This window comes from Mus musculus, chromosome 18 (genome assembly GCF_000001635.26).
Source record: "Mus musculus strain C57BL/6J chromosome 18, GRCm38.p6 C57BL/6J".
Lineage (NCBI taxonomy): Eukaryota > Metazoa > Chordata > Mammalia > Rodentia > Muridae > Mus > Mus musculus.
This window is the reverse complement of record NC_000084.6, coordinates 66,449,940-66,466,586: the sequence shown is the minus strand read 5'-3', so window position 1 is coordinate 66,466,586 and position 16,647 is coordinate 66,449,940. Positions and strand designations below refer to the sequence as shown.

Sequence of the window (16,647 nt, the reverse complement as noted above, 5' to 3'; positions counted from 1 at the left end):
TAATGGGATCTGATGCCCTCTTCTAGTATGTCTGAAGACAGCCAGTGTACTCATATGCATAAAATATAATAAATAATTCTTTAAGAAAAAAAAGTTTTCAATGATGAAAAATTAATAAAATCAAATTTTAAAATAAAACATATATATTTGAATTTAAGGGGGAAAAATGGCCTGTGGCACCACACACTTGGCTTTCAGAATGTTCTGGTGAGGCGTGGAGCTCTCAAGACCCAGGTCTGTGATGATGGCTCAGTTGGCAAATCTGTCACTTTGCAAACATGAGGATTGAAGTTCAGATCTTTGGCACCCACGTGAAAGCTGAGCTCAGCAGCCCTGGAGTCCAGTGCTCAAGGTGGGGGGCCCCAGTTAGTTCACGGTTCACTGAGATCCTGTATTTAAAGAAGGGGCTGGCTCAGTGGGTAAAATCGTTAGCTAGCTGCATACACCGTGAAGGAGCACCATCTCTTGAAAGCTGTCCTGTGGACCAGCAATATGGCTTAGCCAATAACAGCATCTGCAACCAAGACATTGAGTTCTGTCCCTGGGATCCACAAAGTAGAGAGAGAGGACATGTTTGTCCTTGGACCTCCACACATAGGACCACACACATACAAACAGGTAAATGTTGTATTCCGGCCTAAGCACAAACACCAATGCATGTGAATACCCCACACACATGTAATAATATTTCTAAAAATGTGAAGAGTAGCTATTGACTGATAGACACCTTCGCAAACATACACATGCACTCAAACACACCTACAGTACACTGGATGTATGGTAATGTAAGTGTCTGTTAAAATAGATTAATAAGGGGGCTCGTGAGATGGCTCAGCGGTTAAGAGCACTGACTGCTCTTCCGGAGGTCCTGAGTTCAAATCCCAGCAACCACATGGTGGCTCACAACCACCCATTATGAGATCTGAAGGCAGCTACAGTGTACTTATGTATAATAAATAAATAAAATCTTTATTAAAAAAAGATTAGTAAACTTCCTGATTTACATAAAACACACAGAAAGACCAGTGGCATTTTTCAATAGTTACTTTAGTATCAACTTTTATTTAATAGTTGCGGCTACAATATCAGTCTTCAGAAGCATACATATAAATATAGTCACAGACCATAAATACCCATTGGGCAAGATATCTACTTTCAGGAAAACAAAACCAAAACAAAACAAAACAAAAAAACTTTAAAGTAAACAACCTTAATGCTGAGGCCCACTAGCTACTGAGGTAACTTCATCCAAAGCGACAAGCCATATGACACCCTTCCCACGGTCACAAGGGACCCTTGTCTCCAAACAAAAATGAAACGGATACACATGCTGAAAGTAAACAAAAATATTTAAAGTATAAATAGGTAAAAATAAATATTATTCCTGGTAAAACTTAATCGTGAGATTCTTTCTCAAAAAAATTTTGGGATAGTTTTTAGTTTTAGTCAACTGACAAATCAAACGTGTTTATGGGCTTAGTTTCAATACATGGACACCCCGGGGAAAGATCACAGTTATTTGCATATCCCATCACTTCTGGTAGGCATCAAGACCTTGTGGTCAGAACAGGCAACATCCGTTCAGTTGTAGTCATATATACATCAATTGTAGTCGCTTTACGGTGGGAAAGAACAGAACTAATTTCTGGTTTTCACCCTAAAACAGATTGGCCCTTTTCTCATCTCCCACCCCCCTCCCCCATTGGTTTTGACTTTGGTCAAAATAAAGAGAGGCACCTGGGATATGTAATATCCATGTTTTTGATAAAATACCATTTCCCGCCTTTTAAAGCTCAATTCTGTTTCTGTTCTCACTTTGAAAATCCCTTCAGCCCTTGATTGCTTGTTTCCATGTCTTGGCTGATACAGAGTAAAAAACAAAACAAAACAAACAACCCAGAAGTACAGATGTCCCTTCAGCAGACAGATCAACACCTTTGTGTACTTTCCCAGGAGTGGGACAGCTGGATTTAAGGTGGTTCATTTCTTATCTATTAAAGAACCGTTTTACAAAAGAACAGTCCTACGTTACAGTACTAATAAAAATATACAAAAAAGTCCTTACTCTGCGTGTTAGCTTTCGCTTCCAGTAACAGGCAAACCTAGAGAATATAAGATCATCGTATGATGGTTTTCATTTACTCTGAATCACGTATCTGCTGGCCACCTGCCTTTTGGGAATGTCTACTCAAGTTTCTTGCCTCTCTCTGTTAACCAGGACTGATTTGCTATTAAGCAGTCTGAGTGTCACATTTATAGACCAAATTAAAAATGAAACTTTAAACCCAGTGATGCTGGCACTTGCCTTTAATCCCAGCACCCGGGAGGCAAGGCAGGTGGAGTTTGAGGCCAGCCTGGTCTACAGAGGGAGTTCCAGGATGGCCAGGGCTACACAGAGGAAAGGAACCCTGTCTCCAAAAAACAAAAACAAGTGAGAGGAGGTGAAGGGAAAATACTCTATGAAATACCTGTGACAGGTTACAAAATTTTAGAAACTTCTCATGAATCTTTTACTAAGTTTTAATTGTGTCAACTTTTAAAAGTTTGTTTTTAAACCTTTCTCGGATTATATAAAATCCAAACTCTGTTTTTATCACATACTATTCAATCTGTAAGAGTTTGACTGGCACCTACTGACCTTACTATATTTTCAATTTCCTCTACTTACTTGGTAGTCTCTTTATACTCTCCAGTTAATGCTTACAATAACACACGTAAGAGTCATCTAAACAGACACAATCCAGTTAAGCTTGTAGTGACCTATGAAATCAGTTTTCACTAGAACATTCAGTGTTATATAGTACATTGCTCTGCAGTTGTCAAAAAGCAATCCCAAACGACTGCCCCCATACAATGTAACCACTAGCCATACCCCGTCTATTATTCTTGACAACAACCTTTGGCAAAAACAACCAGAACAACTCTAAAAAGATAGATTATTACTAGTTACTTCCCTAGCTCCACGACTCTTCAAAAAAATAATAATAAAAGTAAAAACAAGTGTGGTTTCACGTTATCACAGCTCAAAGAACGATTTCTGAAAACTTTCCGAAAGAAACTCATTCCTATCTCCTTCATCATCCCTGCTCAGGGAACCAAAAGCAAGCGAGCGTTTCTCTCATCACATCACAATCCATCCAATACCAGGCATTTCCATCAACCGGCGGAACTTCCTTCCTGGGAGGTCCCTTCTTGCAAAAGCTTTGGAAGAACTCAGGTTACTAAATTGAAGAGCTTGGAAATCAAATTCAGAAGTTTCTGCCGTAAATTCACTTTGTCTCCAATCCTCCGGAGTTGAGCACACTCGTCCTTCAAGTCTGAAAGAGAGTTAGACATATATGTTAAGTTGGACAACCCTGAGTCTCAACTGTAGACCAGTAAGAGTTAATACACAGCCCAAGTGAAAGGCACACCCCAGACACTTCTGTGACTTTCCTGCGCCTGGCTTTCCCAATAAGGCAATATAAGCACACATGGGTCAGGTAAGGGTATAAGAATTGGCTTTGTTTTGTTTAGCTTTTTTTTTTTAAGCACCCCGAATGATGAGGTCAGTTCTCTTCCAAATATAGAGATTATATGTATTAAAAATTTACCAGCTGTGCCATTAGTCAGCCCTTAGCCATCCTTCTCCCATGATGTCATTCCTCTCTCTTTTATGGTTGGGTAGGGGACAAAAGTCAAATTCCAATCTCTTGTGATATTTTCAGGTAGACCTGACCTTCCAATGGCAGTATATTCTAGCTGCATGCTTCCCTCCTTCACAGCAGGTAAATAAACACAATCTTTAGAAACTTTTTCTTTTTAAAAGATTTTATTTATTTGTTTTATACATATGATTAGTATTTGTATTCAGACCCACACCAGAAGAGGGCATCGGATCCCATTACAGATGGTTGTGATTCACCATGTGGTTGCTGGGAATTGAACTCAGGACCTCTGAAAGAACAGTCAGTGTTCTTAACTCCTGAGCCATCTCTCCAGCCCTAGAAACTCTTTTTTTCCCCCATAAGAATCATAAAATCTCATTGTGAAGTTGGTGTTTTATTTTGTTGACTTACAGTAAAGTCTCCTGGCTTAACAAACCTGCAGTGTGGCTGATAACCTTAAACCCCCAATCCTGCCTCCACTTCCAAGTGTTGTGTGCACAGAACTGCCTGGCTTCCTAAATTAATTTTGAAATTTACATTTTGAGGCAGGCCAGTTTATTTCTACAAGCCCGGTCTGTCTCAATCCATTGTCTTTATTTATTTATTTTTTAAAGATTTATTTATTTTATGTGAATACACTGTCGCCTTCTTCAGACACACCAGAAGAGGGCATCAGATCCCACTATAGATGGTTGTGAACCACCATGTGGTTACTGGGAATGGAACTCAGGACCTCTCGAAGAGCAGTCAGTGCTCTTTACTGCCAAGTCATCTCTCCAGGCCCAGTCCACTGTCTTTATGGAGAAGAGTAAAGAAGAAAGTTTGGTTTGTGTATTGATCACTATTCCCATATTTTCTTTGAACTGAAGTAATTAGCTGGATGTTATTAAGAAAAATAATATGTGTGTGCCTTTGATCTCAGCACTTAGGAGACAGAGGCAGGGAGATCTCTGTGTTCAAGGCCTGCCTACAGAACTAGTTCCAGGACAGCCAGGGCTACATGAAAACACCCTGTCTCAAAAAGCAAACAATGGAGATGACAGCTAAAGATGTGAGCAGTTGACAACTGCTAGCCTAAACTCAATGTCATCTTTCACTACATAAACGGGTTCAAGGACAGCTTGTACTTAATGAGACCCTATCCAAAAATAAAACAAAACAAAACAACTCCCTCTCCTTGAGATAAAACAAAGAAAACACTGCAGCAGTCATGAGTTAAAAAAAAAAATCTAGACAGGTAGTCAGGACTTCTCCCATTCAAGCAAGCACCAGAGAGCAGACCTGGGGCCAATTAATCCCCTGTCCCACTAGTTTCTGTAACACTTTCTCAGCCCACCTACTGGGCTAAGAAATAAAAGACCAAAAAGGCTGCGGCAATTGTCTGATAAAACAGCAATTCTGACCTACAGATTTCCAACTCCTAAAAGCAGATGACGGCAGATCTTTGATGAGACTCACAAAAAAGTGCAGGATGCAAAAAAGAATTCCTTCCCACCAGTTAGACCCCCAACCCTTCCCAAGACCTTTCCAACAACAGACAGTTAAAATGCTAACTAAAGAGGAAGACCTCCTGGGTTTCTGAATTCAGGCACCCCAGTGGGGTGTCCTTAAACAGCCCGGAGGGGAAGAACTGAGTGTTAGTCCTTGGGGTGGGGGCATTCACAATGACCAGTCTTCTGAGCTGAGCTGAGCTGAGCTCCCAGCAGCGACCTCAGACAGCTCCCCCCTGGCTGCCAGTGACTCTCTGGGGTAGCTGCCAGGCCTCCCCACCCCCACCCCTGTGGAGGTGAGCAACCTGCAGAGAAAAGAAGCCTGACTAACATGCAAGCTGCTGCTTCGAGAACTTTCTTACAGTGTTCCTAAGGCACGCGCCAGGCGGGCACGAGCTCCAACGGACTAAGCCGGGCCTCCTCCGCAGCGCAGCAGCGCCCGGACCCTTACCTGCTGGCACCCGGGTTGGGCTTGGGCTCCTCATCCTGCTCTTTTGCGACTTCCCAGGCATCTGCGCCAGAACCACAGTTATGTCCGGTGCACTCCACGTGCAATACACTTTGTCTCCGATCTTCCTGAGTTGAGCTGCGAACTCAGGTGGTAGCTCTGAAAAAGAAACACCTGGAAATTAACATTGAAAGCAATCCTACTCGCAAATTAGCACATCCTCGGATGCTTCTTGGGTGCACCCACACACCAATAAAAGTTACGAATAGAGACAAATCACTTTAACCAACCCGAGGTCTCTCTTTTATCACTTAAGACTGACCAGGGAACAGAAGTCAATTTCTAAAAACGAGTCATTTAAAGTAGATCTGTTTTTCCAATAGCAATGTGTCATTGCCCATTTATGCCCTCCTTAAAAAACTCATTTTCTCATTTAAAAAAGAACTCATAAAATTTACTATAATAGTTCAGTTCTTTAAATGATTTTCTACAAGCCTACTCCGTACAAATTCATCACATCTATAGAAAAGCAGAAAAGTTAATTTCATGTGTTACTTTCTAGAAACTAGACATTCTAATAGCTGGAATTGACTAAATATTAAAAATCACGGTCGCAAGTAAAATTAACATGCAATCGTCTACTTTTAAAAAATATTTCAAGGACCAATTTTGGTTGTTCTGGTACCCCTCAAGACTATGACCAAAAATTATGAATACAAATTTAAAAGCTGGTCTGTTTTGTAACCAAGATATCTGCTGTTTAGACTTCCAGTGAACTCGAACTTTAAGTACATAGTAAAGCAAGCTCTTAAACCTATTTTTGGATAAATTTCTGTATTGACTGAGTGAAATCAGAGGCCCTAAGAGATTTCATAATGTATCATGTTTTAATGAGTTCCAGGGTCAAATATTTTTCAGAAATATTCACAAAACACTCTTTAGGGTGTAATGTATTAAACGTAGCACATCAATCGAGAAATCCTGATTTCTATGAGCAATTAGTACTTTCTCAAAAGGGAGAAATGCAAAAAGCAGCTCAAAGATTCCAGGGCCACAGGCATTCTGGACAATTGCTCTACCCGGTCCTACTACCTTGATTTGGGAGGAAGAATTAATTTTTTTTCAGCCGGTCTCACTATGTGACAGAGATCGGCCTTAAACTATACCAGTCCTGGCTAATTCGACTGCCTCAACGTCCTGAGCGCTGGAGTTAGGGACAGGTACGCCCTGCAACGTATTTTTATTGGAACTACACATTCACTATGACCTCGAGACACTCAGCTGCTCTTTAAATCTGTCTAGCAATGCCATGCTCTTGTTGGACCTTCCAGAAATAATGGTCTGAACCACCACCCTCACACCGGCAAGGTACCATTTAGGCATTGCCCGCTGGCCTTATAAAAACAATAACCGAGTATGCCCTGCAAAGTTATTTCCGGACAAGAGTCTTACAATTCCTTAGCAGGTGCCTGCCACCTTAGATCATGATTTATAAAAAACAAAGGGGTGGGAGCGACCCTCAACAGTTACAGAAAGTTGCATGTAAGCGATTGGACAAGAGTTGGTGGGTCAAAGACTCCAGGACCAAATTCTATTCTCCTGGATCTCCCTCCCTCCGGATCCCAATCCGGACAGTTAAAAGCTTCTCAATACCAGCGTCTCACTCCCACGCCTCCATGGGTTCTGGGCGTGAGCGCTGGGAGGGTTCGAAATTTGAACACTACTTTTCTTGGTGTTGGAGAGGTGGCGTGGGGATCGAGATGAAGGGGGCTCTCAAAGATGGCCTGGGGAGGAAGAGGGCCTGTCAGGGAAGCGCTAGGCCGAGAGGCCTCTCCCACCCCCACCTGCCGCTAAAAACCATCTTCTAGGCCACCGCCTGCACCTGTATATTTTTCTCTCCTCCCGGTCCCTGGTAGAGCAATCAGAGACCCACGAATCAGACGAGAATCAGGCCTAAGATGCACCTGCATCCCAATGATACGCTGGACTGGACTCTCCCAGAGGCCCACAGTCTCGGTAGAAGCCCTGAAGAACTTTCTAGACCAGTCGAAGTCACGAGCCCGGGAGCCGATTTGGCCCGAACATGCAGGCGCGTACATTCTAGCCCGAGCCCCGAAGGGCTGAACCGTCCCGAGTATGACCTCAACCCCATCCCTGCCTGGGTGTCCGCGGGCCGAACTGCTAGGTACCTGCCCGCGTTGGGTTCACTGGCGCGTTCCGACGCGCCTTTCTCCCGGGCATCTCAGAAACGCCGCGGCGATCTCCGCTGCGCACGGGAGACTAAGGTCCCCAATCTGGGCTCTGGGGCTCCCCCAAGACTCGGGCTGCGCAAGATGAATCGCGAGTGCCGCGAGCCAGACGCACCGAGCTTCAGTAGGCAGCACCAGCGCTGGAATCCTCTCTGTTCAGGCGCCCCAGACCGGCTCTCGCATTTTATCGGGACTTCTCCGGTGACGTCATGTGACGACATCCCGCCCGTGTCCCCGCCCCTTCGAACGGCGGCGGCGCGGGAACCGAGCGAAGTGGAGCAGGTCTCGAGACGCCCCCGAGCGCAACTTGCCGGGGCAAGCCTCAGATCGCCGCGGCGCCGACCTACGGCGGAGGGCGCAAGGAGGACGAGTCCTGCTCAACCCCCAAATTGCTTTCTTAAAAAAAGGAAGGTGGGAGGGAAACTTCAACCCTTGAGAGATCGTATCCATTGCTGGGGCAGTGGCGCCCGTCAGGAGTGGCTAAGAAATTCTTACTGGGAAGAAAGTTGGGGGTGGGGTGGGGTGGGGCCAGGCGCCTCGACTTTATTATTCTTCGCCAATTAGGGACGAACCCCAGAAAGGAAGAGGGAAGGGGAAACTTTTCGAATTCTAAAATGTGGTTCGTTCCAAGGAAGTGAAAAAAAAAACGAAGTCTTTAATGGTAGACGTCATTTGAGAAGAGTCCCAAGTTCGAGCACAAAATTAAACTGTGGAAAAGTTGCGTAGTGACTTGCGACTTGTTAAGATAAAAGAGGAGATGGTGTCAGCCCTAGGCAGAAGCGTTCCGGTGTAGCTCGGGGCTTCGGGGCCGGACTGGGATTGATGAAAAGCTGAGGACATTTCCTCTGGATGAGTTGATACAGCCCCAAGAAGGGACCACCTTCATCTACGATGGGTCCAGATCCTTTGTGGAGGAAGGAATATGATATCTCTGGGAATTGGAGCTTCCTTGAGCACTGTCTGGAGCTTGGAGGCCTTCGTGATAAAGACTTGAATTTGCATTTTTGACGTTCCGTTCTCAACCTGGCTCTGGGAAGTTTGGTCGCTTTTAAAATGCAGAAATAATTTGATAGTGATTAAATCGCCCAAATTCTCCTAGGCAGACAGCAACGCCCTTCTGAAGTGAACCCAGGCATGCCCACTGGGAACAAGTGCTAGGACTCACTGTTCTCAAAAAAATGTGTTGCTTTATTTTGCATTTTATATTGCTCTGCATGGTGCAGACCCTCCAAGTTCAATACAGGCAGCTGCATAGAAGCCGAGAAGTGTTCGAGTTGTTCACACTAGTTTAAGCTCGGATTGTTGGGGTCTCTTGCGAAATGAGCTCCAGTTACTCAGACTTCATTTTCTAAAATAGCCACGTAGTAAAGTTAGCAGAGTGGGAGCCACCGGATTAGAGGGATTTGGAGGTCCCCAACTCCCGCTGCTTGTCGTCCTTGTTTACATTCGATGGTTCCTGTATGTTCCTCTGCCTGCTTGTTTTCCTTAAGTCATTCCATCTGCACGAACTAGCAAATATTTATTTATTACTTGGCCCTAGAGGACTCAGAGACAACACAGGGAGAGTGAGCTAAACTACTCGGGCTTAGCAGCTTTGTTTTAAAGCTGATTTTGGATGTTTCTCAGTGTGGTAAATTCGGAGGAGCATGTACGAAACAAATTATCACTTACAAGAGTTTCAGAGGGATGGATGGATGGATGGATGGATGGATGGATGGATGGATGGATGGACAGAAATTGTGCTCCTCAAAACCCTCCGGAAGCTCACACTGACTTCCTTAGTTCATTAGAACGCCGTTAATTTATTGATTGAATCAACTAATAAACCAAAGTTTAAACCTCAGGCCCTGAGATGTAATCAGTATACAAACAGTGAGAGAGGCAAATCATAACATTCTTTACCCACAAAGGTCTGAGGCAATCCTATCTCCTGTCATTTTCATTGTAAAAGATCTTTGATCCATCCAGGACACAAACCTTTGTACAAAATCTTTATCTTTACCGGAATTACAAATTCTAATTAAAGAAAAAAAAAAGAAAAAAAAAAAAGGAAGGAATTTGATTCGAGTAGACTTTAGAGAGGGTCAAAACAGGCCATTGATGGATGACATTTTTTTTTTTAAGAATTCAGAGTTGAAATTGTTGATTTTTTTTTTTTTTTTGGTTTACTTTTCTAGGAACAGAAATAGAAGCCAAGTGTGAAAAGCCTGTGTACCTCATAAAATGCCCTTATATGTTTGCCTTGCAAAAATATTAATCATGGGACTACAGGAACTAATGAAATGATGAAGTTGTCACTAAGTGGTCTAATTAATCCACAAACTGAGGGGAAAGAGGGAAGGGGGTACAGATAAGGATGACAACTTTTAAAACCATTACCATGGACTAAGCTCTCTGTTGTTAAGATTGGGGGGGGGGGGGGCAGTGGTGGCACGTGCCTTTAATCCCAGCACTTGGGAGGCGGAGGCAGGTGGATTTCTGAGTTCGAGGCCAGCCTGGTCTACAGAGTGAGTTCCAGGACAGTCAGAGCTACACAGAGAAACCCTGTCTCGGAAAAAAACAAAACAAAACAACAACAACAAAAAATCAATTAAATTTTTGCTGAACAAGGATATATGTTAATAGAGTGCCATCCTTCCCTAGCATACACTGTTGGACCTGGAATAAGGGAAGGGGTCTAGAGTCATGCTTGTGTCAGAGGAGAGAGAGAGAGAAGAGAGAAGAGAGAAGAAAGGCCCACTGTCATTACTAAGTTATCTTTTCTCAGCTGTCAAATAGGCAAGTGGAGAGAAACCACAGTTAGACAAGGATGCACCTGGAAAATGCTTTTTTAAAAACTTCAATTCCATGTTTCAAGCTGTTGGGTCCCAAGTGCACACAGAAGCTTCAGGCCCGCCAGCATATGTGCAGTGCACAGCATAAACAGCTCCGCTTTGTCGGAAACGGGACGAGCAGCCTGTGTGCGAGCCTGGAACAGATTGCGCACTATCATTGAATGGGGAGAAACATCCATTCTTCTGAACTTTTACATCAATTTGATGATATCTCTTTAAATTGTTGAACTGGGCCTAGTAGCACATGCCCAGCACTCCAGAGGCAGAGGTAGGCGGGTCTCTGAGTTCAAGGCTACACCGAGAAACTCTCAAACCCTGTCTTCAAAAACAAAAACAAAGCCACATGGGCAGTTGGGTGTGGTGGTGCACATCCCAGGAGTCTAGTCCTTGGAAAGTGGAGGCAGGGGAATCACAGTTATCTTTGGCAGTGACAAGGTACCACAAGCCTTGCAGTTTAAAACAATTAAAATTGAGGCAGTCAGATCTCTGTGAGTTTAAGGCCAACCTGGTCTACAGAGTGAGTTCCAGTACAGCCAGGGCAGTTACACAGAGAAATCCACTCTTGAAAAATGAAATAAAATAATACACCCCACCCCCCACCATGCTTCCAGAGCTGGAGACATGAAGTCACGTTGTCAGCAGGGGCCATGATGCCTCTGATACACCTAGGCAGACTCTCTGCCTCCTCTAGCTTCCAGGGTTTGCTCACGATCCTTGACACCCTATGCCCAATAGCTATGACACTCCAGTGTCTGTGTGTGTCTCAGTCCTGCAGCCATCCTCCTGCCTCAGGTTCCTGAGCACTGACATTACAGGTGTCTTGTAAATATGCTCAGCTCTCTCTTCTTGTAACGGTATCTCTCACTATTTTAGGGCGCACTTAAGTCTACAGACTATTCCCAAAGTCATATGCAGGGGCTGGAAGGCCGGGGACCTTAGATAGAAGAGGAAAGTACAGAGCCAAACTCCTGACGTCTCCCCTTTATCAGCTCAGTGGTCTTTGATAACAAAACACAGGGCTGGTGAGTTGGCTCAGTGGCTTCACCTACCCTGAGACAGAAGATGGAGTTGGATACCCAGGCCCCACCTTCTGAGCCAACTCCCACAAAATTTCTCTGCTTCTGCCATTTTCAATGGTCCATTCTGTCCTTCCAGCACCTACAGCTTCATTTTGTTCTCCTTTGGTGCCAGTTTTTCTGTTGTTCTGGGGGATCACAGATGTGACCATCAAGCATGTTTGTGTTCCATTTATTTATTTATTTATTTATTGATCACAGATGTGACCATCAAGCATGTTTGTGTTCCATTTGTTTATTTATTTATTTATTTATTACAAAGACCACAGAGAAGAAATAATAGTGTATTTCAAAAGGGCCAGTGAGGAAATGATTAGTGTAACTGAGTGGCAGGGCACTTGCCTAGCATGTAAAGGGCCAATGGTGTACAAGCTTCTGCCAGTGGAATATTGGCACTGCCTGACTCTTTACTGTAGGAGAATGACTGATTGATTTTCTTTTCTTTTTTTTCTTTTCTTTTTTTTTCTAAGATTTATTTATTTTATGTATGTGAGCACACTGTAGCTGTCTTCAGTCACACCAGAAGAGGGCATCAGATCCCATTCCAGATGGTTGTGAGCCACCATGTGATTGCTGGGAATTGAACTCAGGACCTCTGGAAGAGCAGTCAGTGCTCTTAACCCCTGAGCCATCTCTCCAGCCCCGAATGATTGATTTTCAACACGTCAAATCAACTAATGGATACGAACTGGAGGGATAACTATTAGTCAATATTGTATTGATCAGAACACTGCAGGCTGGTAAGATGATATTTGCATAGGTATGTTGAATGCTACTTATGCAACCTGTTCTCATGAAAGAAAAAAAAAAAAAAAACAGAACCCAGTGGTAACCCAGTGTAGTCTGGGTTTATATGAAATGGAGACTCGAGCTCAGCCAAACTTAATTCCCTCTACGAGCTTCCAGGTCACAGTGATGTGAATGGGGATGAAGAGATGGCGTTCTGAGCTCAGGTGGCTTCCAGTCTACCTAAAGAAAAAAATCGATCATACTCAGTGTGTGGCTCTTGCTGCTGTGGTTTGAATGAGATGTCCTCTTGAACATTTGGGTACTTGGTCTCCAGTTTGTGTCACTGTCTGGGGAGGTTTAAAGAGGTGGTGTCTTTCTGGAGCAGGTATGTCACTAGCGTTGGGCTCTGACAGTTTAAAGAGTCACCATTTTGAGCTCACTCTTCCCCTTTCAAATTCACTCTCAGCTTCAAGATTATGATTCAAGACGGAAGTCCTCGGCTTCCTGATCCTACTGTTATCACTCATTCATAGACTCTAACCCTCTGGGACTTTTGGTCCAAATAAAGTCTTCTATAAATGATCTTGCCTTGGTCATGGTGTTTTATCGCAGCAAAAGAAAACTAAAACAACAAAGAAGTCACATGTGCCTGTATTACAGCTCCCAGGGGGCTGAGGCAGGAAGTTTGCCAAATGTTTGAGGCCAGGTCAAGTCTATAGAACAAGACTGTCTGGTTGTGAGTCACCATGTGGTTGCTGGGAAATGAACTCAGGACCTCTGAAAGAGCAGTCAGTGCTCTTAACCACTGAGCCATCTCCCCAGCACCAAGACTGCAACTTAAAAACATAAGAAGAGGAGGGAGAGGGAGAGGCAGCAGAAGCATATGTTTTAGAAGCAGTAAGAGAAAATCCTTAGGGGGCTGGTGGTTAAGAGCACTGGCTGCTCTTCCAGACATCCTGAATTCAATTCCCAGCATCTATATGGTGGCTCAAAACTATATATCTATAATGGGATATGACATCCTCTTCTGGTGTGTCTGGAGACAGCTACAGTGTAGCCATATACATTAAATAAATAAATGAATAAATAAATAAGAAAAAAAATCAATCAATTTAAAAAATTCAAATCTTTGAATTTTGGGGAGCTGGTAAGATTGCTCAATGGTTAAGAGCACTGACTGCTCTTCCAGAAGTGCAATCCCCAGCAACTACATGGTGGCTCACAACCATCTGTAACAGGTTCTGGTGTGTCTGAAGACAGCTACAGTGTACTCATATACATTAAATAAATAAGATCTTTAACAAAAGAAAGAAAGAGAGAGAGAGAGAAAGAAAAAGAAAGAAAGAAAGGAAGGAAGGAAGGAAGAAAGAAAGAAAGAAAGAAAGAAAGAAAGAAAGAAAGAAAGAAAGGAAGGAAGGAAGGAAGGAAGGAAGGAAGGAAGAAAGGAAGGAAGGAGGAAAGAAAACCCTTGATCTTAGACCACCTTTTAACCCCTGTTATGAGGGAAAAGGCACATTTGGCAGAAGTGACACAGATGGATGTAGTGTAATGGGCAAGGGAAACTGGAAACACTTTGCACAGTCCGGTCCTTCCGGTGTCATAGCTGGTATGTAGATGTGTGACCTGGGGAGTGGCTGGAAACCATTTTTCTTCTTATTGCTGTTTTGTTAGACTGGTATTTTTTCCCCCAGACAGAGTGGGTTGTCCTGGAACTAACTCTGTAGAACAGACTGGCCTCAAACCCACAAGAGATCTTGCCTGCCTCTACCTCCCAAGGGTATGTGCAACCACAACCAGGCCTTCTTCTTTCTTTTTAAACATGGATTTCTGGAGATTACACTCAGGTCCTCATACTTTTAAGGCAAACTGTGCTGACTAAGCTATGCCTGTTGCCCTACTGTGCTCTTTTGAAATTTAACCCACAGACACCCAGACCTTGTGTGTCCTCACCTCTGCTCTTCCCTGTGCTTATAAGGGCTGTGTTTGGTACATGTCACATTCTGCAAGTCAGTGTTGAATGGGGATGAGGCTCCATGCTTGCCTGGCATACAGGAACTTGGGTTCCATATCCAGCACTACATAAAATCTGGTATGGTGGCAACATCCTGTGCGCCCAGGACTCGGAAGGCCAAGGCAGGGAAACTGGGATCCCTGGGGTTCAATGTCATCCCTCACACCCAGCAAGGTAAAAATAGAGAAAAATAAAGACCAAAGCCATTAGAGGACCTATAAGAGCGTTCTACTTTAAGGGAATTTGTGGACTGGATTTTCTTTTCTGTATTCCAGTGAGAAAAGCCAAAACTGGGAGTGATTAAGTCACCTGGTACATTCACAGAGCTAATAAGCACAGAGAAGGAACTGTAACCCCAAAATCTTCCTCTAAGCCTGACAGTCACTAACTGAAAACCTGGTGATGCTCTAAGAATGGACAGACACTGGGCATTAAAGTGTGCCTGTTTGTTTTCTACAATTACTTCCCATTAGCAATATACGTGTGGCTCTCAACATTTAAAGTTTAGAAGCAGCAAAATGGAGAAGAACCACCAGGAATCCTAAGATCTCAGTAGAGTGGCATTCTGGAGTAGTCTGTGGAGGCGTGCGTGCGTGTATGCGTGCATGTGTGGCTAGTTATTGAACTCAAGGCTTTGCCCAGCCTAGACAACACACTATGGCTATTACAGAGCCATAGCCCCAACCCTTGCGTTTCTGAGGCATGTTCTTCATACAGAGTTTTAAATCTGTCATCCCTCAGTTTCCTCAGTGTCAATATTAAAAGTGTGCACCGCTGCACCTGACGTTCAAGAACAGCCCTTGCCCAAACTGTAACGATGCAGAGATAGACAGTTATTGTCCAATGATAGTGGATCCAGCGTAATCAGTAGAAATTACAGTTTCAAAAAGCCCTGTCACAGATGAATGTGATGACTCAGCCCTTGTAATTTTAGAAAGCTGGAGCAGGAGGATCGCCATGTATTAGAGGCCCAATAAAATATTCCAGGACAGCCTGAGATGACATCTTTAAAAAAAAAAAAAAAGTAAAAAAGTCAGGCTGGGGAGATGGCTATTTAAACTTGGTGACCTGAATTCAGTCCCCAAAGCCCATATAAAAATGGGAATAGAGAAACAACACCACAAAGCATCCCTCTGACCTCCACAAGCACACCCTGGTGTGTGGATGCCCCCACCGCTGCCACCCATACAGGATTTCCAAAAGAATTATGTGTAAATTCATAAAAAGTGCTAGAACAACTATGGACATTTTCATAACGTTAAAATTGGAATAGCTTTGTGAAAACATCCTGTTAAGCCACATCCTAAGAGCACATTTGGGTTCCAGGAAGTGTAAAAGTTTGGATCAATGGGATGACACTACGAACAAAGTTGGAAGATGAAGGCCAGAGTCGAAAACAAAGGTTACATCCAGGCCCTTTGCCAGCCACTTAGTGCAGGCCCTCTGACAGCCGCTGCACAGTAGCTGTGAACACCCGGGCAGACAGCTGCACCGGGTGGGGAAGCATGAAGCCAGACAGAAATACCAGACAGAGGGGCCTGAGCAGGCAGCCTCCTGGGGAGTCATACCATTCACCCTTCAATTGCCCTCTTGAATGTGTGAGAAACTGATGTGACCCTGGCGGCTCTCTCCTGCTTCCTGGCTCCCTCCTCAACTCCCTGGCTCATCCTTGGTTGTGTCTGTGAGACATAACACAAGAGCCGAAAACAGAGTAGGACTTCCAAGAGAAGTTTATGAGTCCCAGAATAGTAGCCACTAGATGTTTCAAATCTGCCTTTGCAGAAACTAAAGAGAACTCTTCAAACCCTTGCAAGAGAAACTTGAAGTCACTATTCAGCCTTAATTGACTTTCTGTTCCTGGCTTGATATCTTTTTATTTAAAATAGGGTTTCCTATCCCCCAGGGTGCCAGAACTTGATGGTGGCGTTGACCTTCCTGGATCCTCCCCGAAGTACTGGTGGCACAGGTAAGATTTGTCAGAAGTTTAATTATTTGTGACAAGGTCTCCCTATGCAGCCCTGGCTGTCCTGGAACATGTGATATAGACCAGGCTGGCCTCAAAACCACAGATCTGACTATCCCTGCCTCCTGAGTGCTGGGATTAAAAGTAGGTGCCATTTTGCCCAGCTGTTGTTTAATTTTTAGAATTTGATTTCCTTACTT

General features: G+C 43.9%; 1 protein-coding gene across 1 annotated transcript; it reads right to left on the bottom strand.

Moving 5' to 3' along the window:
• Positions 1 to 1,028: 1,028 nt before the first annotated feature.
• Pmaip1 (phorbol-12-myristate-13-acetate-induced protein 1) lies at positions 1,029 to 7,983 on the bottom strand. The gene is made up of 3 exons (NM_021451.2): positions 7,775 to 7,983; positions 5,589 to 5,744; positions 1,029 to 3,317 (listed from the first exon to the last, which is right to left on the bottom strand). The coding sequence occupies exons 1-3, from the start codon at positions 7,824 to 7,826 to the stop codon at positions 3,214 to 3,216; spliced, it is 312 nt and encodes a 103-aa protein (NP_067426.1). The 5' UTR covers positions 7,827 to 7,983; the 3' UTR covers positions 1,029 to 3,213.
• Between the last annotated feature and the right edge of the window lie 8,664 nt (positions 7,984 to 16,647).

Excerpts from the sequence above, each read along its gene's own strand:
- Pmaip1 (NM_021451.2), bottom strand. The coding sequence starts at position 7,826 with ATGCCCGGGAGAAAGGCGCGTCGGAACGCGCCAGTGAACCCAACGCGG. Across the intron at positions 5,745-7,774 it reads AGTGAACCCAACGCGGGCAG|AGCTACCACCTGAGTTCGCA; the intron begins GTACCTAGCAGT and ends TTTCTTTTTCAG. Across the intron at positions 3,318-5,588 it reads CCCAACCCGGGTGCCAGCAG|ACTTGAAGGACGAGTGTGCT; the intron begins GTAAGGGTCCGG and ends ACTCTCTTTCAG.